This window comes from Cottoperca gobio, chromosome 16 (assembly GCF_900634415.1).
Source record: "Cottoperca gobio chromosome 16, fCotGob3.1, whole genome shotgun sequence".
NCBI lineage: Eukaryota > Metazoa > Chordata > Actinopteri > Perciformes > Bovichtidae > Cottoperca > Cottoperca gobio.
The window spans coordinates 362,619-376,495 of record NC_041370.1 but is presented as its reverse complement, the minus strand read 5'-3'; the positions used below and the strand labels follow the sequence as shown (position 1 = coordinate 376,495).

The following is a 13,877-nucleotide window of genomic DNA, read 5'->3' as shown; positions in this document are numbered from 1 at the left end:
TCTGAATCTGTTGTGGTCACATTCAATTCATGCAGATATTTGGACCAATGCTGCCACAATATCCGATTATCATGACCAAAAATAACGATATCATTGTTTTGAAGTCAAATGACGAGCGACGGGAGGTGGAGACACACAAAGAAAGAAACAGAAATGATTTGCAGTGATTACAGGACATTATCACATGTGAAACTTAACATGAAATCAGTATTTCACTTATTAAAGATGACATCTGTACTTTGGAAGATATCATTCAGAGCAAAGTGAAAAAGATTCTCACTTAATAAGAAATCAGTTCAGGTCTGAAGGAATAAACGTGAAACCCTGAATCATACCAAGACTTCTCTCAGCAGGGCTAACTCTTTACATTGTGATGTGAGCTCCTCTAGCGCCCCCCGCAGGACTCACGCTACACTACAGCGCCACTGAGTAAAGAAATCATCAGGATGTGGTTTGTTTGGTCCATAACGTGCAACACTGCAGCCTACGGGGGCCTCGCACTGCAGCCTACGGGGGCCTCGCACTGCAGCCTGCGAGGGCCTCACACTGCAGCCTGCGAGGGCCTCACACTGCAGCCTGCGAGGGCCTCACACTGCAGCCTGCGAGGGCCTCACACTGCAGCCTGCGAGGGCCTCACACCTCACACTGCAGCCTCTCGCACTGCAGCCTGCGGGGGCCTCACACCTCACACTGCAGCCTCTCACACTGCAGCCTGCGGGGGCCTCGCACTGCAGCCTGCGAGGGCCTCACACTGCAGCCTGCGAGGGCCTCACACTGCAGCCTGCGAGGGCCTCACACTGCAGCCTGCGAGGGCCTCACACCTCACACTGCAGCCTCTCGCACTGCAGCCTGCGGGGGCCTCGCACTGCAGCCTGCGGGGGCCTCACACTGCAGCCTGCGAGGGCCTCACACTGCAGCCTGCGAGGGCCTCACACTGCAGCCTGCGAGGGCCTCACACCTCACACTGCAGCCTCTCACACTGCAGCCTGCGGGGGCCTCGCACTGCAGCCTGCGGGGGCCTCGCACTGCAGCCTACGGGGGCCTCGCACTGCAGCCTGCGAGGGCCTCACACTGCAGCCTGCGAGGGCCTCACACTGCAGCCTGCGAGGGCCTCACACTGCAGCCTGCGAGGGCCTCACACCTCACACTGCAGCCTGCGAGGGCCTCACACTGCAGCCTGCGAGGGCCTCGCACTGCAGCCTGCGAGGGCCTCACACTGCAGCCTGCGAGGGCCTCACACTGCAGCCTGCGAGGGCCTCACACTGCAGCCTGCGAGGGCCTCACACTGCAGCCTGCGAGGGCCTCACACCTCACACTGCAGCCTCTCGCACTGCAGCCTGCGGGGGCCTCACACCTCACACTGCAGCCTCTCACACTGCAGCCTGCGGGGGCCTCGCACTGCAGCCTGCGAGGGCCTCACACTGCAGCCTGCGAGGGCCTCACACTGCAGCCTGCGAGGGCCTCACACTGCAGCCTGCGAGGGCCTCACACCTCACACTGCAGCCTCTCGCACTGCAGCCTGCGGGGGCCTCGCACTGCAGCCTGCGGGGGCCTCACACTGCAGCCTGCGAGGGCCTCACACTGCAGCCTGCGAGGGCCTCACACTGCAGCCTGCGAGGGCCTCACACCTCACACTGCAGCCTCTCACACTGCAGCCTGCGGGGGCCTCGCACTGCAGCCTGCGGGGGCCTCGCACTGCAGCCTACGGGGGCCTCGCACTGCAGCCTGCGAGGGCCTCACACTGCAGCCTGCGAGGGCCTCACACTGCAGCCTGCGAGGGCCTCACACTGCAGCCTGCGAGGGCCTCACACCTCACACTGCAGCCTCTCGCACTGCAGCCTGCGGGGGCCTCGCACTGCAGCCTGCGGGGGCCTCGCACTGCAGCCTGCGAGGGCCTCGCACTGCAGCCTGCGAGGGCCTGCGGGGGCCTCCCTACTGCAGCCTGCGGGGGCCTCCCTACTGCAGCCTGCGGGGGCCTCACACTGCAGCCTGCGGGGGCCTCACACTGCAGCTTGCGAGGGCCGCAGTTCATCCTTCAGTCCAACTGGACGACATAATGCCTCCGTGCTAAATGTTAGCGGAGACGCTGACAAAGAAACAGTGAAAAATAAACGAGAAAGTAATGAAGACAAAGAAGGAAAGTTATTCATGTCCGTTAGACGAGGCTCATCTGTTACTGATGCAGACAGGATGCAGAAAACACAGTTAACCACAGTTAACACTGACAACAAATACACACTGTGGAGACGCGGAGTCTGTGTACTTTACATTCAGGGGACATTCAGACTTTAAAGGTCTCATGAAACAGCTGTGAGATCAGACTCGTCTGCACTGAACCTCAATATGAATAAAAACAGGATGACGGGAGGAGGCGGACGGCTCGACCCAACATCTGTCACTTCTGACTGGACTGCGTGCACACGAAGAGCTTCAAAAACACAACGAAAGAATTTTGATCTGAAAACGACTGAACGTGCGTTTGTTGTCAGGATGATGGCGTAACATAAAACAGCAGATGAGTAAAGCAGGAAGTACTTTTAATTTCATGGGACCTTAAAAGGTTAGTTATTTTCACAGCAGGCGCATCACTTCAAACTAAATACCACATGCTGCAGCGACTGTGAAATAAATAAGAACAACATTTAAACATGAAGCAGACCGACTGGAGTGAGACGAGACCCACGCAGCGGCTTACTGGAAACTGAACTTCTTTTTAAAAACACACCGAGCTGACATCTGATCACTTTAACATCTCTGTAAGCGCAACATGAATATTCCAGAGCAGCTGATACAGATTTATATTATAGAGTTTATATCTGAACATCCCCTGATAATGTAATACTGTAAACACGCAGCGCTGAGACGAAAGGAACATTTATTCATGTTAAACCTGCACAAACCTTTTAATAAAAACCTTTTAGTTTTTCTCAGTGACTGAATAAGAAATTTAAGTTCTACAAAAAATAAAAACGCTGCACGCAAAAAAACATCGGTGTGTGTGTGTGTGTGTGTGCTCATGTATGACCAGGGTTGCCTCCCACCTGCTGGAGTAAAGTGAAGGAGAGTTTGTGGCATCACCACCTGGAGCTCTCTGCTCCATCCAGGTTGTGTCGTGTAGAAACATTTATTTATTTAGTGTCTCTCATGTTTATCTCTTTGTTCTCATGATAGTGTATCTGTGTGTGTGTCTGTGTGTGTGTGTGTGTGTGTGTGTGTGTGTGTGTGTGTGTGTGTGTGTGTGTGTGTGTGTGAGATTACCTCTCTTGTCCTCGGGCTCAGCTTTGGGTTTGACCAGGTCCACCTGGCGGCCGGTGATGCCAAGAGTAGCCAGGTCGATGACGCCGGTCTGGGCCGCCTCCCCCTGGTGACTCTGCTCGCCCATGTTGGCTTTGGCCTTGTTGGATTTCAGCATGAAGTCTTTGAGCGCCAGCAGCTTGTCCTCCTCCGCCTCAGTCATCCCCTGCAGGACATGAGACAGAACACAGAGGGTCAGAATACACTGCGTGTTCAACATGAAGTCCGTCCCCCCCCAGCGTGTTGTCCCTGGAGTGAAAGGATGACTTCTCTCTTAACTCAGGCCATCATGATAAAGTGCTGCTTCACTTCTTACATCAGTCTGTGTTTACTAGAGTTCACAGCAGAGAGATCTTCTCTACTGGGGTAGATACATAAATCCATCGGTCACACGAACAGTGATCAGTGGAGGATTCTGGGATTTAGATGCAGAATTAAATTTGAAACGTGCATCTTCAGAAGCTTTATTCCACCAGAGCCTCATTTCCTGTTCCCATCACTGCCCGTGGGTTTCTCTGATCCTGAGAGGAAACGGTCTGAAACAAGTGTGTGAATACAAAGTGATGTTCCTGCCTGGTGGAGACCGACAGGAGAATAAAGAACAGAAAGAAACCAGTGAGAGAAACTAATCTTACTGCAGAGTGTGTTGTGTAAAAAGAGCTTTAAGATCAATCAGTCAGTCAATCAGTCGTCAACACCTGTGCAGACTCGGACAGAAATACACACTTTGTGTCAACTGTGTGGAGGAATGTAATCTGCGCACCATGTGTGAGAGAGAGATATTATATATATATATATATATATATATATATATATATATATATATATATATATACATGTATATATATATATATATATACATATATATACACATGTATATATATATATATATATATATACATATATATACATATATATATATATATATATATATATATATATATATATATATATATATATATATATATATATACATATACATGTATATATATACACATATATACACATATATATATATATATATATATATATATATATATATCCGCTTTGCAGAGACAAAGTCTGCGCCGGTTGCATAACGTCTCACAGAAAGGTGGGGTTTCCTCAGAACATTAAGACGAACAGAATCCTGTGAGGCAGATGGAGCTCTGACCTTCAGCCCCCGTGTGTCTGTCTGTGTCATCTGGATTCAGTTTAAGCTTTTAATGCTGAAACACAGCATCAGTAATGTTGTGCACACGTTTTAACTGCACCAATTTAAATGAGTTTGTCCTGCATTATGTTGAAACCTGCTCTGCATCGTCCTGTGAAGTTGTTCTGAACTAAAGACTGGGACGTTTCTGAGTGCGAGCCTTGTGTCGTGTTGTCATGTGTACATATGTGCATGCTGATGTATCCTTCTTTATTTTGTATCTTAATTATGTAACGATGTTCCCTGAAGATGTGTACCTTATATATTATATAACATCCCTCTTTTGATTCCAACAGCAAACCTTTAGTGATTGTTGCTGTTTATCTCTACTGTAAACTGTTAAATAAAAAGCCTTTATAAATACATCCTGACTCTTATACATACTGACAAGACCTTATACATACATACAGACTCTTATACATACATACCGACTCTTATACATACCGACTCTTATAAATACTGACTCTTATAAATACCGACTCTTATACATACATACCGACTCTTATACATACCGACTCTTATACATACCGACTCTTATAAATACCGACTCTTATACATACATACCGACTCTTATACATACCGACTCTTATACATACCGACTCTTATAAATACCGACTCTTATACATACCGACTCTTATACATACCGACTCTTATACATACCGACTCTTATAAATACCGACTCTTATACATACATACCGACTCTTATACATACCGACTCTTATACATACCGACTCTTATACATACATACCGACTCTTATACATACCGACTCTTATACATACATACCGACTCTTATACATACCGACTCTTATACATACCGACTCTTATACATACCGACTCTTATAAATACCGACTCTTATAAATACCGACTCTCTAACCTTTTTTAGTAATAAAGGAAATGAGTTATTTGTGTGGATTTCACAGGAAGGTGAAACGATCCATCATCAGTGGAGCTCAGCCCCTAAAGTCATTAAAAAGATTTTTAACATGTTGCTGAGACAATTATGAATAAATGAAATTATTACAGAAAATGATTTTAGTCCAACAAGCGCGACACATTTCCTCTTCATAGTCTTTGCTGCTGATCCAGAATACAGATTGTTGTTATAAGATGATAATGAGCTTTGGTGCAGATTTGTATCTGTCAGTACTTTCACTGTAATGCTGGAACAATAACGATCTGTGTGATAAAAACCTGAACAGCTTCAGAAGCAGCTGAGAGGAGTTCAGACTGCCAGCAGCCCGGCGGGCCCCGCAGGACCCACTGATCACAGAAACACAACACAGACACGGGAGACCAGCCAACAAACGTCTCCACATGGCGGACTCTTCCACGACTGCAGTGACCTCAAAACGTTTCATTAAATGTGGATCAAGTTGGAAAAAACATTCTGCTTTATTGCTTTCTCAGAGAATTCATCTAACGCGTCCCGGCATTTCTCTTCAGTGGACTCAGAGTTTTTAGAAGTTTTTACAACACGTGTTTAAAAGTGAAAATATTCAGAACTTTTCAGAGAGGTGGAGGTCATGTGACACATGGCCCGGCAGCCAATCAAATCAAAGATGCAGGCCGCGCTTGTTTACCACTGGCTTCCTGTTTTGATGTAACTACACCAAAGACGAGACAATGATGTAAAACTCTGATGCACGAGTGTGACCTTCCTCTACTGTGATCTGACTCTCACATTCTCCGTCCAATTTATAACGACGTCTTCTTGAATACATTTCTTCCCTCGTTAATCACGTGATTATGGTGTTTCTTTTATGAAGTTTCTTCTTGTGCGATGCGAGGGTCTGAGGACAGAGGGTCTAAGGACAGAGGGTCTAAGGACAGAGGGTCTAAGGACAGAGGGTCTAAGGACAGAGGGTCTGAGGACAGAGGGTCTGAGGACAGAGGGTGTAAGGATAGAGGGTCTAAGGACAGAGGGTCTGAGGACAGAGGGTCTAAGGACAGAGGGTCTAAGGACAGAGGGTCTGAGGACAGAGGGTCTAAGGACAGAGGGTCTGAGGACAGAGGGTGTAAGGATAGAGGGTCTAAGGACAGAGGGTGTAAGGACAGAGGGTCTAAGGACAGAGGGTCTAAGGACAGAGGGTCTGAGGACAGAGGGTCTAAGGACAGAGGGTCTGAGGACAGAGGGTGTAAGGATAGAGGGTCTAAGGACAGAGGGTGTAAGGACAGAGGGTCTAAGGACAGAGGGTCTGAGGACAGAGGGTCTAAGGACAGAGGGTCTGAGGACAGAGGGTGTAAGGATAGAGGGTCTAAGGACAGAGGGTGTAAGGACAGAGGGTCTAAGGACAGAGGGTCTAAGGACAGAGGGTCTAAGGACAGAGGGTCTGAAGACAGAGGGTCTAAGGACAGAGGGTCTAAGGACAGAGGGTCTGAGGACAGAGGGTGTAAGGACAGAGGGTCTAAGGACAGAGGGTCTGAGGACAGAGGGTGTAAGGATAGAGGGTCTAAGGACAGAGGGTGTAAGGACAGAGGGTGTCGTATCCTGTACAGTCTGTAAACACTGAGACAAATGTATAATTTGTGATATTGGGCTCTATCTATAAATACATTTGATTTGATCGCCCGGATGTGAGGCAGCCGACCCGAGACTCCAGAATACTGCTGTTAGTTTATAAAGCACCGAGTGTTTACATCCCAGAACAGCTTCTTTTAAAGCCAGACTAATTATTATTCTCTTACGCAGCCCTGTACCTTTTATTCTATTTATACACGTCTTATTATATTTGAGCTTGTTTTAATTTATTCTGTTGGCTCTTTAATAATTAGATTTGCATTATATAAATATATTTCATTCATTTCATTAAACACATTCTTGTTGCTGAAACGCGCGATATAAATAAATTTGTCTTGTATTCCCCGACTTTAGCTTCCTGGACAGAATCCACAGTCGGACATGAAGAACTTGTTCTGACCTGCGAGAGAAGCTTCTTCAGCAGCTGTGCGATGGCCGGGTCCTCAGGAGTGGGGCATTCTGGGATGGATCCTGCGCGCTTCTTCTGTCGGAGCAGCAGGTGGCGGAAGAGGCTGCCGATGTCTTTAGAGCGCAGAGCGTAGTCGAAGATGGAGCGACTGACCGGCTCCTTCAGCACACTGAGCAGGACCAGCTCCTTATCAATCTGGGGGGGGTCAGAACATGTCATATATTCAACATGTGTGAAGTCAAACTGCACTTTTATTTTCTATTGTTTATATATTTCTTCCTTCAACTCTCTGAAAGATTTATGTTCCTGATCTCGAACCTTCTCTGCAGGAGCGGTGAAGAAGACTCACCTGGATGATGGGCTGGGTGATGAAGGGGTTGAGGTGCGGCATCAGTTTGCAGTAAACGTCGGCCACGTTCAGGTGCTGTGCGATGACCGTGATGAAGCCCACCGCCCCGTAACGGATCCACAGGTTGGGGTGACACAGGAACGGAGCTACGGCGAGCCAGAGAGGACAAATGTCTCGTTAAAATAACATTTTATTATCTCATCTTATTTCTTTACGCACACAGACATGCTAACATCCAGTGTGTTGATCTCATGCAGCGCTCCCTGTGGTGTTACCGATGTCACTGACGAACTCGTAGATGTGAGGTTTCTGCAGCAGACCCAGCTGACACATGCAGGTGAGAGAGTTCAGAGCTTTGTAGATGACGAACTCCTCCGTGTCGCTCAGACCCTGCTGGAGCAGAGGCTTCAGGATGGAGGAGCTCTGCCATCCGACGTACGCTGCCACACCTTCAACACAGGGAGGGGAGGGATTAAAGAGATGCACGCTGCCACACCTTCAACACAGGGAGGGGAGGGATTAAAGAGACGCACGCTGCCACACCTTCAACACAGGGAGGGGAGGGATTAAAGAGACGCACGCTGCCACACCTTCAACACAGGGAGGGGAGGGATTAAAGAGACGCACGCTGCCACACCTTCAACACAGGGAGGGGAAGGATTAAAGAGACGCACGCTGTCCTTTAGCAGCCTGACGAGACAAGTCTTTTGTTATCGGTTCATTTCATCCACAAGGATCTCAGAGAAAGAGTTAATGTGTAAAGATAGAAATATAACACAGGTGGTGGACAGGTTACGTATTATATCTGTAGTGACACCACACAGTCAGATGAAGCGTTCTGAAACCTGAAGAGGGTTGATCCTCACCCACGATGCTGTCGAAGAAGGCTCCTCGCAGGTGCCAGTCGTTCTTGTCGTTGAGGAAGGTGATCATGTGAGACAGCAGCACGTCGTTGGCTTTCTGCCGGCCGAAGAAGACGCACAGTCGCGTGATGCCGTTCTCCATCAGCGACTGTTTGACGATGTTCTCCGAGTCGCTCAGCAGCGTCACCACCTTCTGCTGCACCATCTCGTGCAGCGCCTGCAGCTCTGTGGACGAGCAGCGAGTCGGTCACACGGGGAAACAGGGAGCAGTGGGAGCGTGTCGGCCGGGGTGCGTACCTGAGTCGTAGTTCTCGTTGGGGTGAAGTATCTCCTCCGTGTCCTCGCCGCTCAGGTCCGTCTCTGTGTTCACGTTGTTCTCCTGCACCAGCTCCAGGAAACGCAGCGCGCTCTCCGCCAGGTGAGCGATGTTCTCTAAACACACGTCGGGATGCAACACTTCACAAACTGCTTTAAACCGTTGTGACAAAGAACGTTGGGAGTATTTTACTGACCTGCGTACGCCAGCCTGACGATGGTGGCGTCGTCCTGGGCGAGGTGTGCGATGCCCGGCAGGATGTACTCTGGGTAGATGTTGACGTCGTTCCTCGGCACCTCCTTCACCAGCGCCAGCACTTTGGCCAGAGTGCGCACGGCCTGAGCGCGCACGCGAGGCACGGGGTCGTTGCAGAAGTGCAGCATGTAGGGCGTGATGCGGTCGAGCAGGATGTCGACGCTGAGCCGCGGCGCCAGGTGCAGGACGAGCTCCAACGCCGCCAGCTTGGAGTCGCAGGAGTGCAGCGTCTGCAGGCAGGAAGCGATGACGGACACCAGGACGATGAGGCCCTGCTCCTCCCTGGAGCTCAGCACGCCATCGCTGCTTTCCTGAGACGAAGAAGAAGAGCCTGGAGGGAGACAGGTTGCATTTCAACACTAAAGAAGGAAAGGGTTTTCCCAGTGATCTCAGGAACTCTCCCGCTCACCTCCTCGCAGGTTGAGCAGGATGTTGTCCAGGTCTTTGCGGATGACGAGCACTCGTTCGTCGGCGGACTGGAAGGTCTCTTTGGCGAACTGAGCCATGTACGGCTGCAGGAAGGTGTAGAAGATGTCGGGGAAGGCTTTCCCTCTCTGCTGCTTCAGATACTCCTCTGCCGTCAGACGCTTCTCTGGCTCTCTCTGCACCATCTGAGCGACCCTGACACAGAACACGACAGAGTGAAGATCTGCTGGACCAACAGCAAACGTTTTTGATGGAGCAGGTGAGACTCAAGAAACACCTTTTAAATATATTACTTACAGCCTGGAAGTGTAAAAGCATTAATACCGTCGCACATACAACACATGGATCCAAAAGATGTGGAGGATCACGTCACTTCACCACTTCACCTCTTCATCACTGCACCACGTCACCACGTCACCGCACGCACCGCGTCACCACGGCACCGCGGCAAGCGTACACCACGGCACCGCGACACCATCGGCACCTCGGCCCCGCGGCCCCACGCACCGCGGCACCGCGACAGCACGGCACCGCGACACCGCGGCCCCGGCGACACCACGGCACCGCGACACCACGGCACCGCGGCCCCCGCGGCCCCACGGCACCGGACAGCACGGCACCGCGACACGCGGCACCGCGACACCACGGCACCACGACCGCGGCACCACGGCACCGCACGGCACCACGGCAACCGCGACACCACGCACCGCGACACCGCGGCCGGCGACACCACGGACCGCGACACCAGGCACACGCCCCAGCGGACAGCACGGCACCGCGACACCCGGCCACCGCGACACCAGGCACCACGGCACCGCGGCACCACTGCACCGCACGGCACCACGGCACCGCGACACCACGAACCTCCCACGGCACCACGCACCTCGGCACAACGCACCTCGCACACTCACCTCGGCACCACGCCACCGCGACACACGGCACCTCACCGCACTACACCACTCCACGCACACCACTTCACCGCGACCACGCACCCACTTCACCTCTTCCCCTCTACACCACTTCACCTCTCCCCTCTACACCACTTCACCACTACACCTCTTCCCCTCTACACCACTTCACCACTACACCTCTTCCCCTCTACACCACTTCACCACTACACCTCTTCCCCACTTCACCACTACACCACTTCACCTCTGAAAAGCCGGAACAGCAAATGTTTGAGATTTTAGCGAATAAAACGATTATTATTTGATTTGCAAAATAGTTGCCGCTTGATTTTTCCGTGGATCAAACAAATCTATGAAGTGATGATTGCGCTCTAATATAGAACGACACCACGACAGAACCTGTTGTCCACTTCAGAGACATGAACTCTTTTCTGATGTTTAGCTTCATGTGATCAGAGAGAAGAGATTATCATACGCTCAGATGAAAGGATTGTGTGCCGTGTATTCTAAGGGGTCAGTACCAGCTCTCGCACGCTCTGGTCCTCGATCTTCATGAGGACGTGCTCCGTCTGGAAGTGTTCTTTACGATACGCCAGCAGCTGGGACAGATCGAAGAGAGGGACGCCCTCAGTGAAGAGCTCCGCGATGACACAGCCTGGAGACAAACGGTGAGACTGAAACACACACTGTCGTCCAGCTGATGCTTTCATGTTACAGCCCTTTAAACACAACACCACGGTTTGTTACACGTTACAAAGCAAACTGTCAAGTTTTACATTATGAACAGTGAAACTTTCCTGTTGAAGAGTTTAAAGACTTTTATTCTTCTAATGTAGAACTGAGCGAGTCCATTTGTTTGTTACGGATTATTAAATGTGGAGTTTATCTGAACCTGTGAAAGTGTTGCTGAACGTCAACTCATTTACAGATTCTTCTTTTCGCAGAGACCTCGACGAGAACATGTTCATATAATCAGGAGTTCAAATGAGAACGTACAAACACTAACAATATGTTCCTGCAGTTCAAATTCACTCACTCAGACACTATTAGCTAAATAAATATATTGAATAAAAGCTGTGGATTGAAACAACTGATTGTTGCATTTTATTAAACAAATAAAATGCATAAGTAATATTTATTATATTTGAATGTGTAATAGTTTATTGTGCATCTTTTATTGCATATTCAGCACATGATTAAGGTGGATCCTCAGCATGAATGTTCTTCTGTGCAGCTGCAGTGAAACTGATAATAACACATGAACAATGGTTGAATAAAGAATATAATATTGCTCCTGCTTTGAGCCAGAGACACCACGGCTTCCAACGTACCTGCAGAGAAGATGTCCATGGCCTGCTTGAGCTCCCCTCTGCTCCTCTGGTTGTTGTTGGTCAGGTCCACCAGCGGTGTATTCTGGTCGCTCTCTGTGGTAAACATGCTTCCATCCACGAACCTCTCCGGAGCGATGTAGCACGTCCTCCGCCTGGACGTATCGAAGAAGTAGTTGAAGTCGGCGGGGTTGTCCTCCGGCAGGAACGTGGGCTTGAAGCTGGCGAAGTCGGTGAGCAGCACCCAGTTCCAGCTCGTCACCATCACGTTCTCGGTCTTGATGTCGCCGTGGCGGACGCCGGCTTTGTGCGCCTGGTCCACGGCGTTGAGGATCTGGAAGGCCAGCCAGCGCTTCTCCACGTTGTTGAGGAAGGGCCGGGTGCTGATGCGATCGTACAGGTTGTCCCGGACGTACTGACGGAACAGGATGGCGGCTTTCTCCGTCAGGGAGGTTTTCTGGAAGGGCAGGCAGTTCTGGCAGGAGTGCAGTCTGATCTTCAGCTCCTCCAGCTCCTGCTTGTAACTGGTCAGAGGCAGCGAAGGGTCCTGGATGGCGAAGACTTTGACCACCACCAGGCCCTCCCTGTGTTTGGCCCGGGCCACCTTGAAGAAGCGGGTGCTGCCCAGGCTCTTGTCGTACTCATGGTCGTGGATGTCGGAAAAGTAGCTGTCCACAGAGAGGATCTGTGAGGGGGCAATCCCCGCCAGCTGATTCCCCATCACTCCTTAACACACTCTGTGAAGAGATAAACAATAAAGACCAGTTAAAGGTGCTCAATGCAGCATTTCTTATTAAATCAGCATATAGATCACTATGTGTTTCCAACTAAACCTCAATATTATTACAATTATCAAAATGAAAATCAGCAAATCTTCACGTTTGTTTAGCTGGAACCATGACATGTCTTTTCATGAAATGACCTGAATTAATATCAAAAGAAAACATTTCTGTGAATCGACTAATTGATTAGTTTCAGTTTAACTTGTACATTTTCATGTGTTTTTTATGCAAATATCTTAATTTGTAAAGTAACTAAAGCAGTCAAATACATGTAGTAGAGTAGAAATATAGAGTAGCATGAAATGGAAATACTCAAGTAAAGTACAAATACCATACATTTGTATCGAGGTGCAGAACTTGAGTAAGAACTAGTGTCACATGATTCAGCAACACAAACAGCTCTTTGACAGCGCTACTTTAGCATGCTAGCTAACCGTTATTACCTCCCTGAAATAAACTATTTCCGTTAGAAACACTTAAAAACAAACCATTAAAGTCTACGTTAAAATAATTAAGACAATTGTGTATATTTATTCTTACCAGCTGTTGTTGACTGGACCGTTGTTATTGTTGTTGTTGTTGTTGTTGTTGTTGATGGTGTGTGCGCTTCAGCAGGCTAGCGAGAAGTCGACGGTTAAATGGATGCTAACGGTAACAAACTAACGCAGAGTAACCGTGTCCATGTCGTCTCTCGGTGCGTTAGCTACGACAGCCGCCCAGCTATCGTACCGTCCTGCCGCCGGTTAAACGCCCTGCTGCGGTAAACGAACCGTAACCGTTAATAATAAACGTAACAGTAGCAGCCTGGATCACTCAGTTAGCATGTTAGCCGTGTACAGCTGATGTTATGAATCCGGGTCACACCGGAAACGGAAATCTCGACAGTGCCCCTATTGGTCACATTAATTAAATACAAAGATGATATACAGAGGAGATGGATCACTCAGTAGTTCATTTGAAAAGAATGTCCGTAAAAGTATTTAATCATCATTATTATTATTATTATTATTATTATTATTATTATTATTATTATTATTATATTATAATAATAATAATAATAATAGTGCTGTTGTTGTTATTAAAGCAGAGATTGCATTTATGTATTATAATACAACATAAAAGTGAAAAACAATGGAAATCATATCCAGGAATTTATAAATAAACAGACATTTCTTAATCACTAGCACTCAAGCACTGTGCTGACAATTTTGTGGTACTTGTACTTTACTTGAGTA

General features: G+C 48.8%; 1 protein-coding gene across 1 annotated transcript in view; it reads right to left on the bottom strand.

Moving 5' to 3' along the window:
- Positions 1-13,494, bottom strand: part of pik3r4 (phosphoinositide-3-kinase, regulatory subunit 4) — a 24,278-nt gene extending 10,784 nt beyond the window's left edge. The window contains exons 1-11 of the mRNA XM_029451694.1: positions 13,183-13,494; positions 11,864-12,597; positions 11,054-11,187; positions 9,608-9,818; positions 9,140-9,529; positions 8,925-9,059; positions 8,631-8,852; positions 8,040-8,213; positions 7,765-7,910; positions 7,407-7,610; positions 3,259-3,460 (exon numbers count right to left, since the gene is read on the bottom strand). Of these exons, the coding sequence (XP_029307554.1) occupies positions 3,259-3,460; positions 7,407-7,610; positions 7,765-7,910; positions 8,040-8,213; positions 8,631-8,852; positions 8,925-9,059; positions 9,140-9,529; positions 9,608-9,818; positions 11,054-11,187; positions 11,864-12,581 (2,536 nt within the window). The 5' untranslated portion in view covers positions 12,582-12,597; positions 13,183-13,494. The remainder of the gene's footprint in view (positions 1-3,258; positions 3,461-7,406; positions 7,611-7,764; positions 7,911-8,039; positions 8,214-8,630; positions 8,853-8,924; positions 9,060-9,139; positions 9,530-9,607; positions 9,819-11,053; positions 11,188-11,863; positions 12,598-13,182) is intronic.
- Between the last annotated feature and the right edge of the window lie 383 nt (positions 13,495-13,877).